The sequence below is a fragment of the Cloeon dipterum genome, chromosome 1 (genome assembly GCF_949628265.1).
Source record: "Cloeon dipterum chromosome 1, ieCloDipt1.1, whole genome shotgun sequence".
NCBI classification, from domain to species: Eukaryota; Metazoa; Arthropoda; class Insecta; order Ephemeroptera; family Baetidae; genus Cloeon; species Cloeon dipterum.
This window is the reverse complement of record NC_088786.1, coordinates 23,698,302-23,716,917: the sequence shown is the minus strand read 5'-3', so window position 1 is coordinate 23,716,917 and position 18,616 is coordinate 23,698,302. Positions and strand designations below refer to the sequence as shown.

Here is an 18,616-nt window from a genome sequence, read left to right as displayed (position 1 = left end):
GGCATGTAAATGTAAACTCATGGATTTCCAACATAAATATTAAGTAACTTACGTGGTTGGGTCGGTGGTGCAGGCCCTCTTCGGCATTTTGCCTCACAGTTCTCCTTCGAGTTGAACCTGTTTGTGTTCAATATGCACTCGCCGCGACTAGTGGCGTGGCAAGAGTCAGTGTGCGAAGAGTAGTAGTACTGAATAACGCTGTGTTCGCACGCCCTCGATACTCTGGGCAGGCTGCACGGATCTGAAATAAGCAATGGAAAGTTACGATCTGGAGTAGTAAGGTCTACAAGCGTGCGTACCTTGCACATTTCCACACTTCTGCTCGCACTCCTGCTTGCTTCTGTACCTGTTCTGGTTCCCTTCACAGCCGCCGTAGTTGAACTCTTTGCAGAAACCTTCGTTTCGGTCGTAATACCACCGATTGACGTATTTTTTGCATTGGCCTTCCTCAGGTGGCTGCAAACAGAATTCTGGAAAAAGACAAAGCTCATGAGTTTGTGTAGCATGTTGACAGCGAATTAAGGACATAATTCAAAATTGCATATTTAGTTTACCCTGTCTGAACGGCTCTGAGGGCTCCTCTTCCATCGTGCACCTCTTGGTACAATCATCCTCGTTTTCGAAATTATTCGCGTTGCCCTCACAACCCCCGTAGTAGAACTGGAGACAGCGTTTCTGTTCAACGTTGTAGTACCACCGACTAACGTAATCTCTGCAGTTACCGGCCTTTGGCGCCAGACGGCAAATGTCCTCTTCTGCTCAAAATAACACAAAAAGTTACCCACTGCTTGACCAAACTCAAGTTCCTTTGGTTAGCAAAACAAAACAAATAATTAATTGTTCTTTGCATCGCATCACAGTGCAAGTGTATTAAGCAAATTTTGTTGGTAATAAAAGCAAAGAAGACTTTGACAGAAAAGCCAAGACATATGTGTATGTGTTGTGTTTGTCTTACCAATCTCTTTGGGGCACCTGTCTTCGCACTCAGGTTCGCTTACGAAAGTGTTTCTGCTGCTCACGTCACAGCCCTTGGAGTAGAAGGGCAAGCAGCGGTTTTCTCGCACGTCAAACCTCCAGCGTGCTAGCTTTTGATCAACGGCACAACTTTCGTCGGCAGACACGGGCTCATTGCATACATCTGCGCACCGTGCAAACAAGTGTTATAAAGCCATTCACCGAACATGCGGTAAAAAATGTACAAAAATGCATTCTCATGTTAAATTAAATGAATCCGCCCAGCCAACACCAAACGAAAAGCTGAAATGTGGAAAAACCTCGAGTGTGGCAGGTGGTGGCGCACTCGGTGTGCGACTGGAACCTGTTGGCATTGCCCAGGCAGCCACCAAAGCTGAAAACCTTGCACTCTGCGGCTTTTGCGTCGAAGTACCACTGCAGCATCGACCCTTTGCAAGGACCCTTGTCTTTCGGAAGCGCGCACCTATTCGAAGCTGTTGGAATTTTTTTTCATGTATTTTTTACAAGTTTCTCAGTTTATCATATACAATTTTCCCTTCGGAAAATAAACATCCGTTGACAGAATTAAGCTTTTCTCCGTAACCAGTCTCAAATTACATTTTGTAAGCGTAATTGATAATTTGATAGGTCTAGTTTTTGGGATACCTCTGAATGAAGCAGGAGCGACGCACTGTTGTTGGCAGGCAGCCTCGGTGAGGAAGTTGTTCTGGTTGCCTTTGCACCCGCCGTATCTGAATCTCTTGCAAGTTGAGTCGTCGCTGTCAAAGTACCAACGTTCGAAATTTCCGTTGCAAGGACCCTCAGACACTGGCTGAGCACACTTGTCTGCAACGGATCGTGTGGAAATTAAGAAAAAGAGAAAATGATTTATTTTGGCCCAATGCACACGCGCACACACGCATATCTCATATCTTTGAAACACGGGCATTTGTAATTTGTCGACCTTTGAGTTCCTGGTGGGCGCACAGTTGCTGGCACTCCTCTCTGGTTTGGAAGCGGTTGTTGTTGCCCAGACAGCCGCCGTAAATGAACTGGGTGCAGTGCTTCCTCTCGCTGTCGTAGTACCAGGTCGGGTGGTAGCCCTCGCACGGTCCGTGGATTTTTGGGAGGAAGCATGCGTCTATAAGGGACAAATGCAAAATCCATGCAAATCATGCCTGCGCAAAAATTCAGTGCAGTTTTTGTTGCAAAGCATACCTTTGCCTTCGGGCATGACGCAAGAGTTTTTACACTCCTCCAGAGATTCGAATCTATTGTTGTTTCCATCGCAACCGCCGTACCAAAATCTGGTGCATCCGCCGTATTCAGCGTCGAAGTACCATTTGATAGAGAAGTTTCGGCAATCGCCCTTTTCCTTTGGCAAAGCACACGCCTCTGAAATTTTTGGCCAAATTTAGATTTAAGCTTGAAATAAGACATGCTTGGGCAATAAACTAAAAAACCATTATTTATATTTTTAATTTAAACTATACCTCCAGAGAATTTCGGTGCGTCGGCACACTCTTCAAACTTCTCGCCTTTGGCTTCACTGACCCCATCAAGGCAGCATCCAAATTCGGTAGCCGCGCAACCACATCCCTCATAGTTCTCGCCCTGAGCTGACGTGACGTTATCTGGACAGCAGCCGAATTCGGTGTCTTTGCACGCGCAGCCCGCGTTAGCCGGTCCCTTAGCCACGGTTTTTCCGTCTGGACAGCAACCGAACTGGAAGCTATGGCATGGGCAGCCTTTGAAGTCTGGGCCTTCTGCTTCAGAGAATCCATCAGGGCAGCAGCCGTGTTCAGCGTATCTGCAGCCACAGCCCTCTTTGTTGGTTCCCTTAGCATAATCAACGCCGTTTGGACAGCAGCCGAATTTGGACTGTGTGCAATCACAGCCTGGAGGGAAAATTATTAAAGTCAAACGAAAAATAATGAAAAATACTGATATTACCCTGCAGACTCGGGCCTCCCGCCGGAAGAATGTTGTCGGGACAACAACCATATTGGGAGTTAATACAGCAACCCTCCTCGTTCGGTCCGTGTGCAGGGGTGAGCACGTCTTGACAGCATCCGAACTTGGACTGCTGGCAAGCTGACTGGCAACCTTTGAACTTGGGGCCGAGTGCTGTAAGATAGAACAAGATAACAACCGAAAAACGCTTTATTTGTGAACATTTACCCGGGCTAACACCGTCTGGACAGCATTTGAAATACGACGCGGAGCAGTTCTTCTCGTTGATGACTCCACAGCCATGAAAATCGAGTCCTTTAGCGACAGTTTTGTTGTTCGGACAGCAACCGAACTCAGTCTTGTGGCAATTGACTGGTAAGAGAGAAATTATAGATTGTGCGATTTTATTTGAATTTTGTAAGTGAACCTCTGCATCCCTTTCTCTTCTTTTCATCCCTAGCTGGCCTCTTTCCGTCAGCACAGCATCCGAATTTGGTTTTATTGCAAGGCACGCAATTTCTTTTGTCTTCAGTGATGGCTTTAGTGAAGCCATCATCACAACAGCCAAATCTGAAATTTCAAAAATTCCAAGACCAAATTCTTCCAACGAAACTGCGACAAATTACTTGGTTTTTTCGCAAGACAGTTCGTCTTCGCAGCCTTCAAAGTCATTGCCCGTGGCCGCGGTAACATTGTCCTTGCAGCAGCCATATAGGGTCTTCTGGCAGTCAGGCAACTTGCAGCCAAACAAATATGGTCCCTTTGCCATGGAAATCCCGTCAGGGCAGCAGCTGTACTTTGTATCTTTGCAGGTTTTCGGATGCGCGCAACCTGGAGAACACATGTTTTCTACGATGTTATAATTATTTTGTTTAAATTAATTGCCTTCTTTGAAAGGTCCTTTGGCAGCTGTTACGCCGTCAATGCAGCAGCCGTACTTAGTGGTAGAGCACTTTGGCTTGCGCTTCTTGCACATTTTAGGTTTCGGCGAGATGAATTCGCCCTTGGTCGAAAATGCATCTGTAATGGTAAAAAAATGATTCTAGAAACAAAATTAACAGTCAATACTTGCCCATGAAAGTGGTGAATTCACCGTCTGATGTAAAGGTGGGTTCGTCTGATATCATTATCTTGGTAAAATCAGGCACAGTGGGCAAATCTCCAGACCCTTCGGTGTACAGATCAGTCTCTTCAGTGAAGAAAGTGGATTTCGATGAGTAATCAGTTGAACCGGTACCAGATCCCTCTTCAGTTTCGGTTTGGGACGCAGTAGATGACCCAATGGGAGTAGAAGAATCAGTGGAAGACCCAATGGGAGACGCAGTAGAAGATTCAGAGGGAGACGCAGTAGGAGACTCAGTGGATAAAAATATTTCTGTTTTTGAACTTGAAGGTGGATTGGTACTAGTTGACATGGCAACTTTATCAGTTTGATCCTTGCAGTCATCCTTCACACGTTCTCCTTCAACAACCGGTTCATCATAATCGGATTCATTTCCACACTTATTTTTGGGCTTTATCTTCTGGGTTGTTGTTGGGTCTACCATTGAGGATGATGTTGTTTCACTCATTGCTGTGGTAGCTTCACTGCTGATAGCTGTAGATTCAGTCGTCTCCACGGTGATTTCATGGTCTTCCGAGCTGGATTTGGTTTCCTCTGTAGCAACTGAGCTGGTACCCTCTTGAGGCGTCACTGTTGAAGCAAAATACTCTGACGCAGAATCTTCGCTGCTGGATATTGTTTCAGCAGTTCCAAAGCCAGATTCGCTTGAAGAAGCAGCACTTGACTCTTCTGTGTAGGTTGGTGTGATCCTCTCAGTTGAAACATCTATGTACTCCGAATCTGTCACAGAAAATTACAGATCATTACATAATTAATTTATAAATAAATTTGAATATTCTTTTTACCTTGGGTCGATTTGCTAGCGTCTAGACCAAATGACGACGACGTTTCAAAGCCTGTGCTGGATGTAAACCCGGATGTTGACTCGGTCACAGAATCCTTAAAAATATATTTATTTCGTGAATCTAGACATTTACTTTTCAAATTACGAGTGTGGTGAGGCCGGAGCCTTCTGTAGGCTCGGATTCCGTTGGAATTACTGTTGTTTCCGTTACTTCGTCGCCATCCTTGTAGTCATCTTCTTCATAATCATTATCTTTAGGCAGAGGTGGCAATTCATAGATGCCAACTTCTTCCTCAGAGTCTATGCAGTCAGGATCGTCCTCCTCGGTTGGAGTAGATGGCTCAGTAATGTCGACAGGTGTGATTAAGTCGTCATCATCTAAAGCATTGAATAGCATTTTTGTATTAGAATTGTCAAGCATAAATTTTCCAGAAACCTTTTCCACAAGGCTCAGTGCAGTCCTGAGTTTTGGGAGACAATGCGCTGGGGTCACATTTGCTTGGGTCACCCGCGAACCCGTTGACAAAGCAAATGACCTCTCTTTTCTGTACATCACTGCATTTTTTGCACTAAAATTTCCATGTTTATAATTAATAACTGTTAACGAGATAATACGAAGGAAAATTACCTGGCTCCATGGTCCTGCGAACCAGAGTCCTTCGCACTTTGTTGTCCCCTCGCACGCTTCCTCCTCGGAATATTTCAATTTGGCGTCGCACAGTTCATCAGACACTTTGGAAATACCTTCATTTACTATTTGGCCGCAGAAGACTTCCCTGGTACGCACTCCTTTGCCGCAGTCAGCAGAGCACTGGACACATGGATTTAAATTAAACTCCAATGGCTTAAAGGATATTGCCACTCACGGAACTCCATTGTGCCGCATACCACTGATTGGTGCACACGGTCACGCTGCAATTTTCCATCTCGGACGGCTTGTTTTCCAGGTTGCAGCTTTCCTCAGGATAAATTTCACCCTTTAGGGAGGCGCAAACCACCGTTCTTGTTTTTTTGGACAGTCCACACTTATCCTCGCACTGGAAAGTCAGCCGTAGTTTAACTAAGCTGTATGCAGCACTATATCAGTTTTTACCGTGGACCACTCGGACACCATCCAGTCCACTCCGTCACAGGGTTGGTTGTTACAAACCTGCTCGGATGGTGGGCGCTCCTCGTGGCACACAGAGTCTTCTTGGACCACAATCTTTCCCTCGATAACTTTGTAGCACGTCACTTTTCTGTACTGCTTGCCTTTTCCGCAGAGTTTGTCGCACTGAAAGTTGAAAGGATTAAATGCAATGCAACCAGTATAGTTACTAATGTATTTTCCGAAAGAAACGGGCTTCATGACAAAAACGAAATATCATTACAAAAATTAACCTCTGTGATCTGTGATTATCAAATAAAAAATTAACCTAACTGATTTTCCATCACATCCAAAAATGAATTTTGTTTGATTCTGAACATAACACTTTAAAATTCCAAGAGCAAGAGATTTTTCTTTTTATTTCAACTATCTCAATTTTAATTCAAAAGTAGTTAAAAAATTTAGAAATCAGCTCACAAACATTACAAGCATACATTTTGTGGCTCAATCAGAGTGTAATAAATTTGTTACCGGCGTCCAAGGATCAAGGTGCCACTGGGGGCAAATTCCCTCTTCGTTGCACGGTTGGGTAGCGCTGGGTTTCTCGCCAAGCTTTTTGACGCACACGTCATCCTCGATCACCGTCGGCCTGGCGTTGCTAATTATCTGCTGGCAGTAAACCTGCCTGAATTGATTTCCACCCTTGCATGGCTGCGTGCAGTTGCCCCAGGGGCTGATGAACCACTCGGGATCGCAGGGCTCCTCGTTGCACCCTTGTGTTGTAGCGGGCCGTTTGACTGGGTCGCATAGTCGCAGGCTCACGGCCGAGTTGTCGCTCTTCTTAGCACAACCCAGCGTGCGGTTTTGACTACCTGCAGCATTAAAAACTTGGCTTTTGGTGCTTGAGCTGATGAGAAACGGGCAAACCTCCTCCGCACGGGGCGCTACACTCCGAGAAATCGTGCGTAACCCAATAGTAGCTGTCCGGATCGCCTGACTGCACTTCCTTGGAGAAACTATACTCGTATTCAATGCCCTCTCCCTTTTCTTGGTACAGTAGCTAATTTTAAGGGAAAGGACTTAATATTAAATTCCAATAGTTTAGTTATCATATCTGCGTATTTAATTTTCATTAGTGAAAAAATGTTATTTGCCAATTATAAAGAGTGAAGTTTTTTTAATTTAAATGTTACTTACTGCGATATAAAGTGACTCGTTTGTTGGTCCTAATGCTCGAATAACTTCAGAACCAAGCAAGAAGCTGTTCGGTTGGCGCTCATAATGGAAAACAGTTCCAGCAAAATGGAAATCCTTGGGGTAGTTAATATTGAAGTTTCCATTCAGGTAGTAAGTATTGTTTTCATTCCTAATTGCTGTATAATTAAGCAATGATTACAAATTAAAGAAAATAAAATTGGCTACTCTTTACCAAGATAATTGTTGGCGTGATTTAGCTCCCTAACAAAGATATTTGTTGCCCCAGCGGGTATTAGAAGAAGGTCGTTGTAGCCTATTGGAAAAATATTCAAACATGATTTTTTTATTAAAAGCAATAGCGGCAATATGCGAGCAACATTGGAAAAAAATTAGGTGATATGATCCTTTAATTAAGTTAAATTAACGTGTTTTTCTTTTAATGTTCAATTTCCAAAAAAATTGAAAAAAAATGAAACGTTTTTATCTCTTTTTGTCTTTTTTATATATTATATTGAATGACCTGTTAAAATGGATTAAAAGTATCGCATTGAAAAGTAAATTCGCAGCGAGCCGTGGGCACACTCAGGAGGTAAGACAATTAATAATTGCATTATAATCGACTTAAATCTTACTCGTAACACGTTTAATGACCAAGATATCACACATGCTGACAACAAGATTAGTTAAAAAGAATGTTGTTAAATCAAATTTATCCATACATCAAGGCAATTAAAAAATATCACGCACCAGGTTGAGCATCACTCAAGTCGGTTTCAAAGGAAATGATCTTGCTGACGGTGATGCAGCCCGAGTTGTTGCCGCCGCAGTCTCTGCACTTGTCCTCACGCAAAGAAGATCCAAGAAACAAGTCGCAGCCGACGGGCTGAAATTTGTATTTGCGGTGGTGGCGGTTGCTAGCTCAGCTTTAACAAATATTACTGAAAATTTACCATGCATGTGCCTTCAACACACACGTCGAGCGTCTCATCATTGCACCTCGTGCCGTCGACGACTTTTTTCGCAAATCCGTTAAAAAAGCGCTCTCCCCTGGGCATGCAGTTGAGCTCGCAATTATTCGCCCCTTTGGTGTATGGAATCCACCTGTAAGCACACACATTTTTAAATGTTATAACGTTGCATTGGATTTATTGGCTTATAATGAAATTGACACGTAAAGAAATCAGCGTACGGAAATATTGCTGTTGCCAGCAATGAAGTTGTAACGAGGGGAAACATATTGCGGAATTTACTGTCTCGTTGCTTTTTAACGTTATCAAGGGTTTGGCTCCAGCTCTATCCTGGACCATTTTATTGAATGCTTGAATTTTAATAAATAAAATTTGAATGTTAATATTTATTGCAAAATTTTTAGTTTTTTTGTCTTCACAACCTTCCATTTGAAACATTTAAAAAGTGGAAAGTGCTCCCATACTCATATAAATTTCCTTCAAAGTCCTGGGTGTCGAACTTAGAGCACTGCTCCGACCTGAAGTCCTTCGAGCCCGGCGGACAATGCTGAAAGCACGCGATAATTCACGATATATTAATATATTAAGTTCAGCGGATGGCCAGTTGTGTTCATTCTCGGGGGTTATTAACTGTTCGGCACGGGTGGCCACTGTAAAAGTTGTTATTTACTGTCGCCACGGACCACCGACGAGCACACAAGACTCATTTTAAATACTCGAATCGACTCTTACCATTGTGTTGCAGGAGAAGTAGCGTTTGGCCGGCCCTTGACACGTAGATCCTGGCCTGAGAAAAATAATGCACTTGCGTGTGTAATTAAATCAAACTGGAAATGGCGAAAATTCTTTCCGCGTGATCTCACGAGAGAGAAATAGGATCAGATAAGCAGCCTTTTATCTGCTCGATCTCAGTGATTTTCTTTCTTTCTTTCTCTCTCTCTCGAGAGAATCATTAGGAGCAGCAGAAGTAAGAAAGAAGCACTTACGGGCACTCTCTGCTCTGGAAGGCGACTCCGCCTCCACACGAGCGAGAACACGAGCTGGGTGCTGACCACTCGCTCCACGGCCCCAAGTCGGGTCGCTCGTCCAGCACCACATAATTTACAGGAACGAATTCGGTGTTGTTGACCATTTTCTTGTGTCGAGCGTGCCTTATTTTGTGCTGCAAGCAGACAAAGGCTCAACTTATTTATTATTCCAAGTGATTTAAACGAGAGGGAAATAAAAGGCACTTTTCATACATGAACTAACCTTCTGACCTTTCAATGCATAAGGTAAGGTACAGCAGACAGATTGAGTTTTTTTTATTAATTTTAGTCTTTTTTGATCATTCAAACCTAAAAACTATTCCGTCGATTGATTTTGAGATGAAATCTCAAGGAAGTCTCGAGTGAAATGAAAACTGATTCAGATACAAGGGATTCGCCTAAAAGCAGATGTTAACCATACAAGTGGAAAATTCTAGACACAAGATCTCCCCAACGAGAAAAAATGCTCTGCTTTCGCGTAGACAAAGCTAGAATTTACAAAGGGGGCCGCGCTGAGGGCGGACGTCGATTATATTTTGCCGTCATTATCTAGCCTTTGAGGCTCTCAACTTTGAAACTCAGTACCTGTATTTTATTAATAAATTCCGTAATGAGTTGTGCAGACTGTATGGTACACGATTTATTTTAGGTTCGTCGATCACAATCGGAACACGCTAAGCTAGTTTTAACTCTTCAAAGAGAAAACTGGTATTCTTATTTACGTAAAAATTTTCCAATGGAAAAAAAAACAGGACATAAATAACTGAAGAGTTCATAAAGAAATAGCGGCGGCGAGTAAAAGCGGCGGTGGTCTCAACTGAAATTTTAATTTGTCATTTTGATGTAACGAGAGGCCCTTACGCCTGATCGATTGATTCCCAAATTAGAATTTTTATTGTTTTCGTGACTTCGGCAGCAAAGCGGAATGTGAGACTGACTCACAATCAGCAGCGTTAAGGGAATTCGGTGCGAACGAGATTTCAAAATGATTCTGCAGCATGGAATAGCTGCGTACATATATTACCGCTTCATTTGCATCGGTGCAATTAATTCGGAGGAGCCAGACGTGGTGTGTTGCCTTAAAAAGAGTGCACCTGCCGTAATAATTATTAATCATGCACATTTGCGGCCGAGCATGAAAATCGCAAGCCAAAAGGGAATCAGCCACGGCCGCCGAGCACCATTTTCGGCCCAATCGTTTCTCGTCTCGAGCGAATATGTGCTTCTTTGGCCGTACCAGCAAATGTCCAATCAGAGGGGCAAAGATGCGCCGATTGCGCGCTACCCAATTGTCGTCGCGCGACCTGCTAAATCGGCTGTTCTCCGCGGCACCCAGCTGTCGATCATTGCGCCGCGGACGAGCCCTCGGGTCACCGGCTCCACCCCTGCAGTACCCCCGCATGCGCCGCCACACTCAGCTCCACCACTGCTCATTTGCGAGCGGATTTTTTAACCCTTCATCTGTTGCTTGGGTGCATTAAGTGGATTAATCGTTAATATTTCTTCATTTTATTAAATTATTAACTCGTTTCGACGTCAAACAGCAAATTAAGATAATACATTTTTGCGAGTTGCTCTTCAATAATTTGATCTGTCAAAAGATAGTTTAATGATACTTGTAAAATAAATAATAATGTGATAATGCTCTCACTGGCTCCCAGGTGCTTCCATCAGGTTTTTGTTGACACAGCAATGTCAAAAACGCATTTGAGAGCAATTAACAGAAACAACATAAGTGATTTCACGTATCAAAATCTTTGGGCTTGTCTTAACAAAATTAAATAAGCACACCTTTTAATTTTTCTGTATAGATCTGGTATAATTTTACTTCTAGCAAATCTAATTTCCACAGAACTCTTCAGTTAATAGTAAAAAAGTCAATGATATTTTGTGATAAAATGTTTTTGAGACTGTAAATTACTTTTAGACGTATATTTTAATTAACACCAATCACGTCGGCGATTATGTCGAGGTGCAATCGGCAAGAACCAATATGGAGATTTCCAATTAATATTACGTCATCAAGCTGGATTTGTCTCTGGTAGACTTTTTTTATTCACCACTCCTGAACGGCTCCTTGCAGAGATTGTTTCTACTTACAAAGAAAAAATAAGAGAGGAGGCCGAGTGTTATTTCCACAATTGGAGTTGCAGGTGCATTTTGCTTGACCTGTTTGGCTCTTGTCGCAGTAATAAATCAATTTGTTCTTTCATGCATATGGATGCAACGTGCTGCACGAAGAAGTGTCTTTACTTTTCCAGCTCTCATTGGCAGCACCGAGCCCAAAAATTTCATCTCGATTTCTCATCGCAGCAACGCCCAGCAGAAGTTACAACTCTGTCAACAGCAGTTTTCCAAGCTTTATCATTCCTCGAATAAGAGTGTTTTGCATTTTGCCGTACTCTCTCAAAACTGCATCCAATTTATATATTTATTTATTTGAACAGTCCCATACCTTGTTGCAGCGCAGCTAGTTTATCCCATTCGAGGCACGTAATTATCGGCTCGGAGGACATGCCATTGAGTGAGCGCGAACAAAGCGTCGAATGGCGCGCTTGAATAATCAGCAAAAATTTCGAATCACCAGAGATAATCCGGCTCGTTTGTGCAGCTCGCCGCTCGTTATTTGGGCAGGAAAAGCGGCGCGCGGCCTAATGTGCACACGTGTGTATGTGCCTAATCATTTATCCTCTCTAAAAGGCTTTGGCCCAGCCAAAGTCAACAGGAGTTGCAGGAAAAAGCATTCCTCTTCCCTCTTAATTATTTAGCAGAGCTGCTCCACGTGTTGATGAGTTTCGAATGACTCGTTTAGAACAAACAAGCGTGAAATGGACGGGAACTACTGTTTTTTGTTCATTGCCTTTGACGGGTGACCTTTGCCGGGGGTGCGGCTCTGGCTGAATGCCTCTGTAACTGCCGTTCGATTAAGGAAATAAATCCTGGGAGGGTCTATCGGAGGGCGGCGCCGCAGTATTTAAATTCGGTCGGAATGAAGGGTAATACTCACGTGTCTAGCCTGCGACGCACTGAAATATGTGGCCAGCACGAAGATCAAAAGCGCCAGTGACCTGTGGAGCAGAACGTGCATTAAAATTTAATTGTTGTTTAGTCCTAATCGTAATGAATAATAAACTGCTTAATGAACAGAGACTGCTGTTCGTCTCTGCCTGAGGCTGCTCGTAAAATAAAAAGAGAATGCGGTTTTTGTCAAAGGATATACAAAGTGCTTTAGAAGGCAACGTAGCAGCCGTAAACATGTGCGCTGGGGAATCGTTTTGGATGGAAAGAGTGAAATGGAGAGTCACGAGAGGACAAAATTTGATTTTTATTGTCCATGATATCGAGTTTTATTTTCTTTTGTATCCCAAAGGTTTTAATAAGCCGCCAATGAAGTTTTTACTACTGCGGTAATTTTATTTCAGACCCCTTCAAATAACGCTCTTCATATTCATGGATTACCTCAAACTTTTTATCTTTTATGCGCCTCTAAACTTGAATTAAGAACAAAATAATTAAGACGCATGGCATTTCTACCAGCAGTTCGACTTTAGCGCTGGAAAAAGAAGAACCTCTTATCTGTTTGGAAGATAACAAATGTAAGGGTTAAAAATAGTTTAAACAAATGAAATCCTATTATTTATTTTGATTAAAAATATAGTAGAAGGAGGAGGTAGAACACAAAAATCAACGCTGAAGCAATTTTTATTACTTAGCAATTTTCATAATTTTTAGCAATAATTTCTTTATTACAGTAAATTATCATTCCTATTTTGAGAGGGTTCGCCTAAGTTGTCACTTAAATTTAATTTGCTTGTGTAGTGCGAGTTAGACAAACTTTCGCTGAAAAGGTGATGGGGAAAATTTCGATAATTAGCCTTGCTAATTTTCCGCCACGTAAAAAGCGTCTAATGTTAATGAGCTCATTGTCAATAATTACAACTCAAAACAATTAGATGGCAGCGACCCCATCAACTCTTGGACTTTGGAACACACACGCATCGCCGCCGAATAATTCAATGGCGCGAATCGCCCAAGGTGGAACATCAGCAGCAGCATACAGACTCATTTAACACGCTGGGCAACAAACAATTTTTTCACTTGCGGCCTTTCGCTTCGTTCACTTGCTCAATTGTTGTGCGGTAAGTGCCAAAACGGTTTGCACAGTCATCGCCGCCGTCTGGCAGACAGCGAGCCGCGCTTTTGCTTTTTGCCGCGGCGAACAACACGCGCGGTTATATGTGTGCATTAAATTTTGTCATTCGCTTTGCGCAGCTCGGAGCACTGGAGGCTGGAGGCGGCGCATGCACGTACCGCTTGTTCCGTCGGGAATGCGTTTTTTGTGTGCAACAAAAGTGGAATTTTATTAAGAAGGAAAGGCAGTCTCTTGGAAATGCAGCGCTGCTTTTTATGGTCTCTTCTCATCTCTGCATGCGCGAGCTGAATGCATAAACGGCGTGTGTTTTATCGACGATTTTGTGTTTGGATTTTATTATCTCATCGCCGGTGCAGTAGCTGAATGAGAAACGATTGCATCACTCAAACCTCTAGGCACGCACACCCACCAACGGGCTGCACTATGTATTTATTGACGCTTCTCAGAAACGACAGTTAAAATTAGCGTGCAAATCAGCACTTGCGATGAACTCTATAATCTTGACACGGCCGTAAACGTTTCCTTTCGATTTCACGCACGTTCTATTCTCACCGGATAAATTTTCTCACCTGATCAATTGTTGGGAATTTGTAATCAATGTGTAGTTAAAAAGGCACAATTGGCATGCACTTTCGAGAATTCCCCAGATATAACAACTTTTCATGGCATTCATCCGAATTTCGTGCTGCACCATTTGACTTTAGTTTCTTGAAAGCTGGATATTGTGAAGAATTTTGAAGATATCACGCGGAAAATTTTTCAATATGGTGAAGCACGAAAAACGAAGAGCAATCGAGAACGTTTGATCTACACCTCAAATCCTGGACGGCTATTGCGAAGAATGAGGAGAAAAAGATGGACTTACTCTCGGTAAATTATCTTTGAAGCCGGCAAGATTAATGAACTCGTAAAACATCCCGCGGTCTGCACACATGCAAGCGATAAATTCAATGAAAAGCATGCATGGAAACATATCCAAGCGGGGAGGATCGAGAAATCTCTTAAGAAATAATTAAGCGCGCGCGGAGGGATTGACTTGTCTAGACTGCTGTCAGGCGAGCCTCATCTCAGGTGCTTCGGGACCTGACTGATTGTGAGAGAGAGAGAGAGAGAGAGAGAGCAAGGTCGGCGGCCCTCCGCGTTCCATCTTTGCCCGTTCGTTTGAGAGGGCCAGGCCACCGCAATTAGTGTGATTAATGATAACGCGCGTTGCTCGCTCATTGTTCTCGGCGAATAATTCGGCTGCCGTAAATCACGTAAATCCAGGGTGGCTCTCGTCATAAACGCGCGCGCCGCAGCCGCACGCACCTGCAGCTGCTGGAAGAATGAGCCACGTCATCGCGTAATTGGACGACTGTCTTGGGAAGAATATTCTCTTCGTGTGTCGCTCCTTGATTGCCACTCGGGGGTCGCATTCGCTTCTCTTTCTCTTTTTTGCTGCATAACGAGGAACTTTACTGTGAGTTCAACTGCAACTCGAGCTCTGCGCCCGCCAACTGACCTGTTTTTCTTAGAAACGGACGAAAAATCCTTCTTAAAATGGTCCGGGTTAACTTCTTAATCTGAGACTTCAGATTTGATTTCACATGAAATTTCACGGAGATCTTGTAAAACAGTTTCTATAGAAACTTAAGAAAGAGGTTTTACGGATCAAGACAGAATTTTGTTGCTTGTCCCTTTTTTATAAAATACATTGCGGAAGGCACTGAAATATTTTTTTTTCTTTATCTTTTTTGATTATTTGTGTAAGTCAGGTGAACGAAAACACAATTATAGCTATTAAACTAAATTTGGGCAGATGTTCATCTCAATATTAATTCTTGTTTATTCTTACAATTAGTTAAAATACATTCATGTTATTAAAACTTATTGTTGTTGTTGTCGTCGTTAAAGCATGTGAGAAAAAGCAAACTTCCCAACCTTGCAAAACACATCAATCTTTTCTTTTAGTAAATATGTCTTATTGGTGTCTTTAGATGTGGAGACGTAAGAGGAAGCTACCCTGCTGATCCGCAACGTAAACTGTATACCTTTTTACGGAAAGCGAATGACATGACTTCATCCTCGTCGATTTCAAAGTTAAATTTTTCTCTCACGAGTAAATGTTAATCTTAAATTTCTATCAAACTTTATTAGTTCAAGATTTTTTTATATTATTTAGTTAAAATTTTACAGCCTCCAATTTTTTTTATATGTTTTCGTGTGCTTATTAAGAGAATACTTGAGACACGAGGGAAAGAATGAATAAAAAATACCTATGGGAATTCATCAAAATCAGGTAGAATTTTCATTAATAATTCAAATGAAGACTTTCATACCAAGAACAAAGCAGTGTAAATGTGCGCAGCTCATTAGGAATGGCAGTCGATCACACCAGAGAATATTTACAATAATAACATTCCGGCTTTTTGCCTTCTTAGTCAGTCACACAACATTCCCACTTGCTTCGCCTGAAAAAAGCGCAGGTTTGCCACACATGCTCCAGCACTCGCAGCCTCTCCTCGTCTTCATTCCGAGTGTTTTGTTAGTTGCTCTGCTGGTGAAAAGTCGAGAGGCGGCGAAATTCATTGAGAAAATTTGTACAGATGTTGCGGTGGCGGGCATTTATTTCATTGAGGCGGCAAAAACGGATCAAAAGACTCTTGTAGCGCGAATGCCCTTCGAAGGCGGAAATTGGCTTTTTGTTCTCATTGCTGGCTGCAAGTGAGTGCCTTCCAAGCTCAAAAATAACAACGCGAGCCGTCTCAACTTTCAAGCACGCACTCTAAAATTCGTTTCATATGCGCGCACATTCTGCTGGAGCTAGAATGGAAGCACCCTAGTGCTGATTGCGGGCTCATTTGATCCAGTTGTTCTTCAGAAAGAATTAATTGTTGCTAATTTTATTTTATTCTGCTAATCCTAATCGCTTTTGCTTGATTCACAAACTATTTGAACGCGACGGTTGGAGTAGTTATAGTTTAATTGAATTCTGTAAATAAAGATTTTTTTCTTTGCATATCAATAAAGACCAGTTTGCACCACCATTTAACATGATTAGCAAAAAAATCCTAGTTCCAAATAAAACGGTTTCGATTTAAAATAGCTGTTTATCTTTGTAAAATGTGTTCATAAATATTTTAAGCAATGTTTTGAGTTGTTTCCTGCATGATTTTTCGTAGAAAACTCGCTGTTTTACATCAGGTAAAATTTCCATAAAATTTTGTGGTCGTCCTTTATGAGCTTAATTGCGCGGCTATGCGTTATTATTTATGGACCGCAGCGAGTGCATTAAGTATTCCTCCGTACACAGGCCTCAAGGTGGAGTCGTTTGGATTTTACCGGCTTCATGAAATTCGAAACGAGAGGGAAATTACTCGTCGTCTATAATTAAGCTGAAAAGTTGAGACTTCGTTGCCGCGGAAAGATGCATCGGGACAAGAAATTCTTAATTAATCCTTTTTCTGGCGAGCGAGTTGAAGGGAAAAATGGACCTCACAGTCGATTTGAGAAATGATGAAGGAGAGAGCGTGTTGAGGAGTTGTTATTTAATAGCATGATTCTAAGGGACTGCATTTGTTATTGTTCAACAGTTTGCCTAACACTCATTCGGTTCCACGCATAAAGTAAACACAGAATTGGAAGCTGTCCAAAGAATTGTCAACGACCAATACCAAATTACCAAAAACAAATGCCTCTGGAATTGAGAAATGATAAATATTTTATTTAATCAATTACCTTTTAAAAGAGTTTGTTAATGCTATACAAAAAAAATATTTTAACCATTTTAACTTAAACATTGTATTTAAATTTGATATTGAAAATTAAAAAAAACTTTCTCTGCTGCTCTGATGTGGGCACGACGTGCATCGAAAGAAAAACGTAACTCTTTTTGTTTCTTTTACGATGAATGAAGAACGCCGTCAGCCGACACTTGTGAACCCACGCTTCACTCCCAAATATTTATTCAGCGCATTATTTGTTTTCGAATCATATAAACTGCTTTTTCCTCTGTTGCTGCTCTCTTTGCCTGACCCACGCACACACTTTTCTCCGAGTCGCCGAGCAGAAGAGATAAAATGCTCCTTGCACAGAGGCTGGCTCGATTGTATTTATATGTTTTGTGCCGGCTGTTTTGTCGTTCTCGTCCGCCCGTCCGCCCGCCTGCCCGTCTGACTGCTGCCCAGTCGGAACAAACGTGACCCTATTCATTAGGCTCTGATATCGTGACCTCGTGCACTCGGCGTCTGCAATGAATGATGGGAAAGTAAAAAGCAGCGCGCCATTCGTTTGTGTATAAAACGCTTTCGGGCGCTGGCTCAATGCATTTTTCACTGTCTGCGTGCTGCGCTATGGGGGAAGAACGATTCCTCCAGAGTCCGCTTGCACGTCCCGGAATCAATAAACTGATTATAAGGTTGGGCATAATTAATCAAATCCTTAGCGGATGAATAATCGACCCCGTATTATCTGGTTACCAAAACGGGAATGTAGTATTTTACAGCTGTGTTTTTACATGAAACAGGTTATTCATTCTTTTTTAATGTGTTGTAAATTTTTCAAAGAACTGATTCGTATGCTTTTTGTAGCCATCTATATCATTCAAACACTTCCGTCATCTCTTATTCCCACAGCGTATATGTCCTAAAAACAAACAAAATAGATAAACTGCTGGTTAAAAGTTGTCATTGAATTTCTCCTTTGCTATAACTACTCCCATGAAAATCTAATTGTAAATTGCAAATTTTTGTCGTAATAATATGTTACTTCTCACAATTAAAACGAGTATAAATTGTTCTGTATTTTGTTTCAGTGATTTGTTTACATCCGAGCATTTTTCCTAATTATCTGGCAATTATCCTTGATCGCGTGCGTCGAATAGGAAAAATATGCGACGGATTCTGCTTAGGGCTGGCGCTGTGCACGTGCTGCAGAAGCTGGAGAGTTCATTTACATCGTTCGCGAAATTGCGCCCTTGATCAGCTCTCGCTCGCTAATTGCCTCGGCTTTTGTGTGTGTTCTGGCCCGAGTGATACGCTCGAAAAAAGCGGCGGAGGAGTGTGCACGGTGGTCGGTCGCGGTTGTCGCGTTTGGCTGATGTCACTGTTTGATTTGCAAGCGACTCTCTCGCTTTTTGCCACTCACATACTGCTTGCATTGCGCGCAGGTGGCACCGGCGAGTAAGACATTCCGCCGAGTATGATCTGTACCGTGCTTATTTTTACATATCGTCTTTAAATGTATATACGCTTAGCTGTAGTGCCGCGCGGTCCGGTGATAAAATCTCTTTGAGCGGAGGCCCGCAGTCTCGCTGCCTGGAAAGCAGCAGTGATACAAAACATTCCTGATGATGCTTTTGGTCGCTTCTCCACTTTTTGCCGCCGCAGCTT

At 42.5% G+C, this 18,616-nt stretch overlaps 1 protein-coding gene across 6 annotated transcripts in view; it reads right to left on the bottom strand.

Annotated features, from left to right (window-relative positions):
• Ppn (Papilin) overlaps window positions 1-18,616 on the bottom strand; it is a 37,752-nt gene that overhangs the window by 7,567 nt on the left and 11,569 nt on the right. For 3 of the 6 annotated variants that reach the window (XM_065476196.1, XM_065476201.1, XM_065476200.1), the window contains exons 2-32: window positions 12,102-12,162; window positions 9,053-9,228; window positions 8,799-8,853; window positions 8,531-8,613; window positions 8,049-8,199; window positions 7,846-7,981; window positions 7,331-7,411; window positions 7,099-7,274; window positions 6,829-6,961; window positions 6,433-6,773; window positions 5,908-6,087; window positions 5,681-5,851; window positions 5,443-5,625; window positions 5,251-5,383; window positions 4,960-5,192; window positions 4,816-4,909; window positions 3,980-4,750; window positions 3,793-3,927; window positions 3,534-3,738; window positions 3,335-3,477; window positions 3,136-3,279; window positions 2,908-3,081; window positions 2,448-2,852; window positions 2,173-2,349; window positions 1,919-2,095; window positions 1,621-1,800; window positions 1,275-1,448; window positions 956-1,138; window positions 555-755; window positions 300-470; window positions 53-241 (exon numbers count right to left, since the gene is read on the bottom strand). In XM_065476196.1, coding sequence (XP_065332268.1) covers window positions 53-241; window positions 300-470; window positions 555-755; window positions 956-1,138; window positions 1,275-1,448; window positions 1,621-1,800; window positions 1,919-2,095; window positions 2,173-2,349; window positions 2,448-2,852; window positions 2,908-3,081; window positions 3,136-3,279; window positions 3,335-3,477; window positions 3,534-3,738; window positions 3,793-3,927; window positions 3,980-4,750; window positions 4,816-4,909; window positions 4,960-5,192; window positions 5,251-5,383; window positions 5,443-5,625; window positions 5,681-5,851; window positions 5,908-6,087; window positions 6,433-6,773; window positions 6,829-6,961; window positions 7,099-7,274; window positions 7,331-7,411; window positions 7,846-7,981; window positions 8,049-8,199; window positions 8,531-8,613; window positions 8,799-8,853; window positions 9,053-9,228; window positions 12,102-12,162 — 5,816 coding nt within the window. The remainder of the gene's footprint in view (window positions 1-52; window positions 242-299; window positions 471-554; window positions 756-955; window positions 1,139-1,274; window positions 1,449-1,620; window positions 1,801-1,918; window positions 2,096-2,172; window positions 2,350-2,447; window positions 2,853-2,907; window positions 3,082-3,135; window positions 3,280-3,334; window positions 3,478-3,533; window positions 3,739-3,792; window positions 3,928-3,979; window positions 4,751-4,815; window positions 4,910-4,959; window positions 5,193-5,250; window positions 5,384-5,442; window positions 5,626-5,680; window positions 5,852-5,907; window positions 6,088-6,432; window positions 6,774-6,828; window positions 6,962-7,098; window positions 7,275-7,330; window positions 7,412-7,845; window positions 7,982-8,048; window positions 8,200-8,530; window positions 8,614-8,798; window positions 8,854-9,052; window positions 9,229-12,101; window positions 12,163-18,616) is intronic. The other 3 variants (XM_065476199.1, XM_065476197.1, XM_065476198.1) reach the window with 3 other exon arrangements.